This window comes from Lethenteron reissneri, chromosome 34, assembly GCF_015708825.2.
Source record: "Lethenteron reissneri isolate LAM-NWPU_2019-01 chromosome 34, ASM1570882v1, whole genome shotgun sequence".
NCBI lineage: Eukaryota > Metazoa > Chordata > Hyperoartia > Petromyzontiformes > Petromyzontidae > Lethenteron > Lethenteron reissneri.
The window spans coordinates 16,111,741-16,121,567 of record NC_083812.1 but is presented as its reverse complement, the minus strand read 5'-3'; the positions used below and the strand labels follow the sequence as shown (position 1 = coordinate 16,121,567).

General features: G+C 50.6%; 1 protein-coding gene across 1 annotated transcript in view; it reads left to right on the top strand.

Annotated features, from left to right (window-relative positions):
- Positions 1-2,076: 2,076 nt before the first annotated feature.
- HIF1AN (hypoxia inducible factor 1 subunit alpha inhibitor) overlaps positions 2,077-9,827 on the top strand; it is a 46,868-nt gene continuing 39,117 nt past the window's right edge. The window contains exon 1 of the mRNA XM_061565457.1: positions 2,077-2,303. Coding sequence (XP_061421441.1) covers positions 2,154-2,303 — 150 coding nt within the window. The 5' untranslated portion in view covers positions 2,077-2,153. The remainder of the gene's footprint in view (positions 2,304-9,827) is intronic.

Here is a 9,827-nt window from a genome sequence, read left to right as displayed (position 1 = left end):
TTGATCAATCGCAAGGTGTAGGGAGCTCATAGAGCGAAATACAAAACCATAACGTATGATAGAGACAGAATCGTGAAGTTTGATCGTCATTGCAATCAACTCCCATAGCCCGGGCTTCATAGTGAGTAGGGCACGCTGTCCGTTAACGGGGTCTTTTAGCAGAACGCTTAAAAGTGGAGTGCTATTCACACCTTTTAGTCTGGTGTTTGAAACGGGCTGTACTGCTTCTGTGCTGACGGGGTTTTTCGCGTCATTTACAGATTTAATTGCAGGATCTTAAGCGCAAAGGGGCCGTCCATAAATGACGTCACGCACCTAGGGGGGAGGGGGTCAGACATTTGTGACGATGTGTGACGAGGGGGGGGGGGGTGAGAAATGTGACGTCACATCAAAATGCGCAACTTTAAATAAATATAGACAGCACGTTCTACTTAATTAAATAGACTTTTAAATACATGTTTTCTCCTACAACATCAGAGTGCAGCGCCACATTAAATACGCACTACAATGGCAATAGTTTCAAGCGATTTGAAGCATGTTTTATTTTGGGGGGGGGGGGGCAGGGCTTTGTGACGTCATATTTGAGGGGGGGTCTGACTTTTTGTGACGCCGTGTGACAACGGGGGTGGGGGGGGGTCGGGCCCCGCGCTTCGACGTCACGGTGCCAGACGTGACTCCGTACCGACGGTTTAGGTCGAAGGCTTAATCAGGGTTACCAACACAGTGCGGTTTGCCCCGGCGGCCAGCACTCCCCTATGGACGGGCCTGCCTGCATTCAAACGGAGGGTTTTTCGTAACCAATGCAATGATCTGTATTTGTTGGTAGTTTTCTGGCAACAACCTTGCCGTTAAATATACAGGGTGCTGCAAAAAACATTGTAACACTGATATGGGCTTTGCTTTTTTAATGGAAAAAGAACGGACAATATACTGTTAAATGAAAACAAATGTATGTTAATAGATTAAAAAAGTCAAAGAGCCTTCCACTTATTCGTCATCATTGTCAACGCATGCCTGGTATCTTTTTTCTCGTGGTATTGTTGCAAATTATCGGAAGTGTTAACATATTTTGAAGCACCCTGTATTAAACTGCGCAGCAAACCAGCACGAGGAGCCAAGCGGTTGGCTGCCTCCAGGGGGTGGGGCTCCTCCAACCATATTTACTTATTTATCTATCCTGAAGGAGGAATCCGGTGAGCTCTCAAGCTCTTGTGACAGATGTCCAGTAAGTGGCGGGTAAGAGCGTGACACCAACAAGTAATATAGAAACATGATAGTCGTGCAAAGTACAAGAAAGGTAAAAAAAAATCACCCAAACACACATGCATGAAACTGAACCATCCACATCCTACCAGGCAAAGTCCACTCAGATACTCACTTATTCTTCAGACGCGACCTGGCTACCACAAATGATAGCAGCTCAACAAAGTGGCATCATCATTTGGACATTTATAGCAGCAAAACAATCTCAATGCAATGTGGAGGGGGGCATGACCATCTGCATGGTTAGCTGCGAGCCGTTACATTACGGTTACAATGAGAGGAGGAGGGGGCGTGACCATCTGCAAAAAATGGGCGTGTCCATTTGCAAAGTAGGCGTGGCATCGGTAACAGTGGGCGTGGCTTCCCCCAGGGTAGCTCGGGGGCGGGGCCATCTACAAGCCGCTTCAGTGAGAGAGACGGGAGGGGGCGGGGCCATCTACAAGCCCTTCCAGTGAGAGAGACGGGAGGGGGCGGGGCCATCTACAAGCCGCTTCAGTGAGAGAGACGGGAGGGGGCGGGGCCATCTACAAGCCCTTCCAGTGAGAGAGACGGGAGGGGGCGGGGCCATCTACAAGCCGCTTCAGTGAGAGAGACGAGAGGGGGCGGGGCCATCTACAAGCCCTTCCAGTGAGAGAGACGGGAGGGGGCGGGGCCATCTACAAGCCCTTCCAGTGAGAGAGACGGGAGGGGGCGGGGCCATCTACAAGCCCTTCCAGTGAGAGAGACGGGAGGGAGGGGGCGTGTCCCGCTGCAGGAGGTCGCGGGGGGGGGGAGGTCGCGGGGGGGGGGGGGGCGCGGGGGGGGGGCGGCCCCGCGTTCGAACCCCGCAGTGGCGCGCGCTCCTCTCCCGCTTCCGGCCAAAACACGGCGGGGGGAGCTCGGCCACGACGATGGCCGCGGAGGGCACGGGGCCCGCGGGCCGCGCGTCGCGGGGCCCCGCCTGGAGCGACGCGCAGCTCCGCGTCTACCCCTTCCCCACGGAGAGCATCCCCAGCTTCCCGCACGACGACGTGCGTGCCGAGGCGCTCATCGACAACGAGGTGAGGAGGGGAATGGGTGAAGAGGCGGCCCCGCCGCACACGTGCGCCGTGCTGCAGCACGATCGCTGTGTGTGAGGGTGGAAGCCACGTGCGTGCTCTGTGTCAATGAGCTGTCGGGGTTACATTTTAGCAATTATTAATGTGATGTTATGTCTCGTGTGCCTTACGCTCATTCGTGAAATATATATTTTTTGTAAACATAATAATCTAAGAGACCCTCTTGTGAAATGCGTCTTCAGCTTCAGTCTGTTCCCAGAGTAAATTATTGGCCTAATTACAAACGAACTGTATTTCATAGGATATGTAGATTATAGTTGAAATTCACAGTCCGATGTGAGAGATTGCACGTCGGTGTAGCCGAGTGACTGGCTCATTTAATCAGAACCCTGTTGAATGACGTCGTTATCTGCGTGGAGTGTCAGTAATGATGATGATGGCCATGATGATAACTTAAGAGTTTTTACACTGCTTTTAATGCTGAATATGTTTTAAAGCAGTGGCCCTTTGATCTAATACTGTTCTACACTGGTGCATAAAATGTATGAAGTTCATCAGCAGTCTCCATTCGCTGCTGAATGGAGACCACAACAGCTGTGCATTTCTCAGCAATTGCTGAAACCTGATGTGTCTATAATGCTGGAGCAAGGTGGAGCTTGAGATAATAATTAAGTGTTTTTTTATGCAACAAATCTTTAATTGTTTACGAAGTCGCCCTCGTGTTTCCACGATTGTGTTTTCGCTTCGAAATTTGTGTCGGGCACAAGCAGTGAACGTCGCAACACAAAGTTTACGACCTCGCGTTGCAAAAAAAAGTGCTGAAGGACGCGATTTAAATTGGTAGAGTGCATGGGCGCGGTCACGTGCGCGGCGCCGGCCAATGGCGGTGCAGGCGCCGCCCTCGCACGATGCGCACTGGGAAATGTAGAGGCTCCGATGCCGCGCCGGGTATCAATAAAGTTATCGCGGCTCGGTCACGTGGCGCGCGCGGCACGCCGGCTCGGTCACGTGGCGCGCGCGGCACGCCGGCTCGGTCACGTGGCGCGCGCGGCACGCCGGCTCGGTCACGTAGCACCGCGGGGGCGGGGCTGCGGGGAGTGGGTGGAGGGGTGGGGGCTGCGGGGGGTGGGTGGAGAGGTGGGGGGCTGCGGTGGGGGGCGGAGTGTGACCCGTACCCTACCGGTGATGCTTGGTACTTCAAGTGTTGTGTTGTAGAACCTATTACGTGTGCGAGTGTTGTAGAACCTAGTGTGTGTGTGTGTTGTAGAACCTAGTGTGTGTGTTGTAGAACCTAGTGTGTGTGTGTGTGTTGTAGAACCTATTACGTGTGCGAGTGTTGTAGAACCTAGTGTGTGTGTGTGTGTTGTAGAACCTAGTGTGTGTGTTGTAGAACCTATTACGTGTGCGAGTGTTGTAGAACCTAGTGTGTGTGTGTTGTAGAACCTAGTGTGTGTGTGTTGTAGAACCTATTACGTGTGCGAGTGTTGTAGAACCTAGTGTGTGTGTGTGTGTTGTAGAACCTAGTGTGTGTGTTGTAGAACCTATTACGTGTGCGAGTGTTGTAGAACCTAGTGTGTGTGTGTGTTGTAGAACCTAGTGTGTGTGTGTTGTAGAACCTATTACGTGTGCGAGTGTTGTAGAACCTAGTGTGTGTGTGTGTTGTAGAACCTAGTGTGTGTGTGTGTTGTAGAACCTAGTGTGTGTGTGTGTTGTAGAACCTATTACGTGTGCGAGTGTTGTAGAACCTAGTGTGTGTGTGTGTTGTAGAACCTAGTGTGTGTGTGTTGTAGAACCTATTACGTGTGCGAGTGTTGTAGAACCTAGTGTGTGTGTGTTGTAGAACCTAGTGTGTGTGTTGTAGAACCTATTACGTGTGCGAGTGTTGTAGAACCTAGTGTGTGTGTGTGTTGTAGAACCTAGTGTGTGTGTTGTAGAACCTAGTGTGTGTGTGTGTGTTGTAGAACCTAGTGTGTGTGTTGTAGAACCTATTACGTGTGCGAGTGTTGTAGAACCTAGTGTGTGTGTGTGTGTTGTAGAACCTAGTGTGTGTGTTGTAGAACCTATTACGTGTGCGAGTGTTGTAGAACCTAGTGTGTGTGTGTGTTGTAGAACCTAGTGTGTGTGTGTTGTAGAACCTAGTGTGTGTGTGTTGTAGAACCTAGTGTGTGTGTGTGTTGTAGAGCCTAGTGTGTGTGTTGTAGAACCTAGTGTGTGTGTTGTAGAACCTAGTGTGTGTGTGTTGTAGAACCTAGTGTGTGTGTGTGTTGTAGAACCTAGTGTGTGTGTGTGTTGTAGAACCTAGTGTGTGTGTGTGTTGTAGAACCTAGTGTGTGTGGTGTTGTAGAACCTAGTGTGTGTGTGTGTTGTAGAACCTAGTGTGTGTGTGTGTTGTAGAACCTAGTAGTGTGTGTGTGTTGTAGAACCTAGTGTGTGTGTGTGTTGTAGAACCTAGTGTGTGTGTGTTGTAGAACCTAGTGTGTGTGTGTTGTAGAACCTAGTGTGTGTGTGTTGTAGAACCTAGTGTGTGTGTGTTTTAGAACCTAGTGTGTGTGTGTGTTGTAGAACCTAGTGTGTTGTGTGTGTGTAGAACCTAGTGTGTGTGTGTGTTGTAGAACCTAGTGTGTGTGTGTGTTGTAGAACCTAGTGTGTGTGTGTTGTAGAACCTAGTGTGTGTGTTTGTAGAACCTAGTGTGTGTGTTTGTAGAACCTAGTGTGTGTGTGTGTTGTAGAACCTAGTGTGTGTGTGTGTTGTAGAACCTAGTGTGTGTGTGTGTGTTGTAGAACCTAGTGTGTGTGTGTGTTGTAGAACCTAGTGTGTGTGTGTGTTGTAGAACCTAGTGTGTGTGTGTGTTGTATACCTAGTGTGTGTGTGTTTGTATACCCTAGCTGTGTGTGTGTTGTAGAACCTAGTGTGTGTGTGTTGTAGCACCTAGTGTGGTGTGTGTAGAACCTAGTGTGTGTGTGTGTTGTATACCCTAGTGTGTGTGTGTTGTATACCCTAGCGTGTGTGTGTGTTGTAGAACCTAGTGTGTGTGTGTTTTAGAACCTAGTGTGTGTGTGTGTTTTAGAACCTAGTGTGTGTGTGTGTTGTAGAACCTAGTGTGTGTGTGTGTTGTAGAACCTAGTGTGTGTGTGTGTTGTAGAACCTAGTGTGTGTGTGTGTGTTGTAGAACCTAGTGTGTGTGTGTGTTGTAGAACCTAGTGTGTGTGTGTGTTGTAGAACCTAGTGTGTGTGTGTGTTGTAGAACCTAGTGTGTGTGTGTGTTGTAGAACCTAGTGTGTGTGTGTGTTGTAGAACCTAGTGTGTGTGTGTGTTGTAGAACCTAGTGTGTGTGTGTGTTGTAGAACCTAGTGTGTGTGTGTGTTGTAGAGCCTAGTGTGTGTGTTGTAGAACCTAGTGTGTGTGTTTGTGTGGTAGAACCTAGTGTGTGTGTGTTGTAGAACCTAGTGTGTGTGTGTTGTAGAACCTAGTGTGTGTGTGTGTGTTGTAGAACCTATTACGTGTGCGAGTGTTGTAGAACCTAGTGTGTGTGTGCGTTGTAGAACCTAGTGTGTGTGTGTGTTGTAGAACCTATTACGTGTGCGAGTGTTGTAGAACCTAGTGTGTGTGTGTGTTGTAGAACCTAGTGTGTGTGTGTGTTGTAGAACCTAGTGTGTGTGTGTGTTGTAGAGCCTAGTGTGTGTGTTGTAGAACCTAGTGTGTGTGTTGTAGAACCTAGTGTGTGTGTGTGTTGTAGAACCTAGTGTGTGTGTGTGTTGTAGAACCTAGTGTGTGTGTTGTAGAACCTAGTGTGTGTGTTGTAGAACCTAGTGTGTGTGTTTTAGAACCTAGTGTGTGTGTGTGTTGTAGAACCTAGTGTGTGTGTGTGTGTTGTAGAACCTAGTGTGTGTGTGTGTTGTAGAACCTAGTGTGTGTGTGTGTGTTGTAGAACCTAGTGTGTGTGTGTGTGTTGTATACCCTAGTGTGTGTGTGTGTTGTATAACCTAGTGTGTGTGTTTTAGAACCTAGTGTGTGTGTGTGTTTTAGAACCTAGTGTGTGTGTGTGTTTTAGAACCTAGTGTGTGTGTGTGTTTTAGAACCTAGTGTGTGTGTGTGTGTTGTAGAACCTAGTGTGTGTGTGTGTTGTAGAACCTAGTGTGTGTGTGTGTTGTAGAACCTAGTGTGTGTGTGTGTTGTAGAACCTAGTGTGTGTGTGTGTTGTAGAACCTAGTGTGTGTGTGTGTTGTAGAACCTAGTGTGTGTGTGTGTTGTAGAACCTAGTGTGTGTGTGTGTTGTAGAACCTAGCGTGTGTGTGTGTTGTATACCCTAGCGTGTGTGTGTGTTGTAGAACCTAGTGTGTGTGTTGTAGAACCTAGTGTGTGTGTGAGTGTGTTGTAGAGTTTGAGGATCGGGATTGGGTGGGTCCTCTCAATATACAAGAATGACAAAGGTCAACCGAAATGATCCGAGAAACGTTACCTTAGAATAATGCAAGACAGAACGAATTAACCACAATACCTCGCCGATCTCGTCAAGAAGCATAAACCATCACTCGAAATCCGGTCATCCTTGCAACAGCAGCTTTTTGGCTCATCGTCGAACAAAGACGGTTATCGTATCGCGCGCTTTCAGATGCGCTTCTGTGGCCGTAAGGAACTTTTTCTGATATGAGGAAGCCACTGGAGCTGTGCACTTTTAAATAATTTAGATTAAAAACTAATTTCTTGAGAACTTATTTTTGTGTTGAGTGTGTCCTTTCTCCGCACCTCCGATTAGCAATGTTGGGTACGTACGGTACAAAAGAAGTTCAACATGTACATAAAGCAAGTGTTAAGTTGGAGCCCCCCCCCCCCCCCCCAAGAATAACAACAAAACAAGCAAATAGAAATCGAAGCAAAAACAACCGCCTGACAGAAGAAATCTTACAGCAAAAATGGTGCACAAACATATCAATATTAAGTGAGGAACATTTCCTGTGTAGTAAGTTCGAGGAGACGATGTCGAAGTTGAGGCACACTCTGTTTATTAACCCAGGGACAGGCACAATAGTTGAAGGGGTATCGGCCCCTTCACCCGTACTATGGGAAACCCACCCTAGTACTAAGCCCCCTGTCCTGTTCCCCAGTCCTCCTCTAATGGGCTACGGGAGGCTGACTGATCTGGCCCTGGCAAGCACAGATCTCGGCACCAGCTAACCAGCCTTGCCCTGATAAGGGCAGCGGTCTGGAAGCTTTTGGGCCGCGCCGCTGGCTTATCCGGCTCGGCCCTTATAAGGACGGCGAGACCGGGGAGTCCCAGGGCCTAATCTCCGAGTCTTGGATCTTCACTGGTCAGCTTCGTGTCGAACTGCCTCGAGCTCTTTGGGTCTCCACCTTTTATAGGGATCACCTCCGAGGGCTGGGGGCGTGGGCAATAACGGATGCGGACGTCGGTGTGACCACCCGTGTATGTGAGTGCCAACACCCCTGTGTTTGTTGTCCGCCGTTTCTCCCGTAATAATCCCTACATCACTCCCGCCTGTACAGCTCGCAGCCGTCCCGGCTGCAACAATCCCTCAACCCCCAAGAATAAAGATTAACACAGTCAACACACGTGTGCCTCGTAACAGTAACAATAACAAGAACAAGTGTAACAACAACCGATGGTCCCCTATAAAAACCCCCTCCCCAAAAATGCAACACATATACAGAACGCGGTTCGCCATCCCCACGCACAAGAAGCATCCATACACACACACACACAAACAAAAAAAATATATAATGAGCGGGTTCCGCAGCAACGGAACACGCGCGGAAAGCTATTCATAACAACCGACGCGTTTTGGCGCGTGTCCGTGCAGCGGGCCCGTCACAAGGGGCCGGCTTGGTAGAGTCGGCGGCAGGTGTCGCATCTGCAGGTGCCTGGTCGTCCGGTTTCTCGGACGTGCCAGCGCCGACCCCCACGGGGGAGGCTGGCAGCCAAGAGGGCTTCAGTCCTGGGGCTCCTGAAGACGGGACAGTCATTAGCGGATCAGAGGCTGGCGGTGACCCCGCCCTCCCGGAGTCAGTGGACTCCCCACATGTTCGGCCATTTTCGTGAGAGGAAGCGTGCGGAGCAAAAAATGGTTTTAACCGTGAACGGTGCACAAACCACCGACGCTTCCCCCACTTAATGCGCACACATTGAGGCCGCATAACCTGCACAATTTCTACGGGGCCCCTCCATGGTCGCAACAACTTAGCCGAGGTGGCCAATGGCACCTGGGGGCAGTGCAACCATGCTCGGTCGCCCAGGTGCCATTCGTGCGTGTGTGTCCGGCGCGATCGCAATCTCTCGTTTTGTTTCTGGCGAGAGTCAGAGTTTTGCATGGCCGCCTGCCGTGCCTCCGCCAACCGAAGGATGTTAAATTTAACATGGTCCGCGAGTTTGGACTTAGCATGAGGCGCGGCAATCGTCAGCTGAGTCGCGACAGGCGGGTCAACCTCGCGGCCATACATCAAAAAAAATGGCGAGAATCCGGTCGCCGCGTGAGGAGCCATCCTGTATGCTGCCAGGACTCCCCCGATCCGTAGATCCCAATCGGTTTGGGACTCAGATACTTGGTGGGATAGCATGGACGTAAGAGTCCTATGCAGGCGTTCCACCATCCCATCCGTTTGTGGATGGTAAGGTGAGGTACGAATTTTCTTTGTACCCAGAAGGCCACATACCTCGTGTAAAAAGGGTACTAGTGAAATTCTTTCCCTGATCGGTCAACAACCGTTCCGGAGCGCGCTTGTCGAGGACGTAGCCCTGAACAAAAGCCTCCGCAACGGCTGCTGCGGACTGGTTGGCGAGGGGCCAAGCCATAGGCCATCGCGTGAAATATTCCACGCCAACCAGCAGGTACTTATTACCCCTCGGCGTGGAAGGAAACGGTCCCAAAATATCAAGGGCGACAAGCTCATTAACCCGGGTGACCGAAATAGACTGGAGCGGTGGACTGGCTCCCTTTGCTGGCGGCTTCCGTTGTGCACACTGGGTACAGGACTGCAGCAGATCGTCCACGTCTCTTGCCATGCCCGGCCAAAAGTAATTAAGCTGGAGCATGGCAAGTGTTTTGAGGGTACCCAGGTGCAGGAGCCGTTCATGAGCAGCCCATACAGCCCTACCCCTCAACGTGGAAGGCACCACCAGCCTGTGACGGCGGATCGTCCCGTCCCAATGCATGAGTAGGCCCTGGCACCACCCCCATGAGTCAACGCCCGACTTCCCTTGACCTGATCCTTCCGCGCGACGTCGTAGCGCCAGGAGGGTCGCATCCTCCATTTGGAGGCGACCCCACTCAGCACTTGACAAGCCTAGTAGGGAATCTTTCCCTCCCCCCGAAATAGGACCAGCGTCCGAAGGGGTATCAACTGCGGCCGCAAGAACCCGATCCCGGCCGTCACTTGCCGATTTGCAACGGCCCGAACCCAAGAAACAAGTGCAATCCGGAGCGATCGGCAGGCATGATAGGGCATCGGCATTGGTGTGGCGAATCCCCTTAAGGTAAGTTGTCTCGAAATCGAAATCCTGCATGATCTCC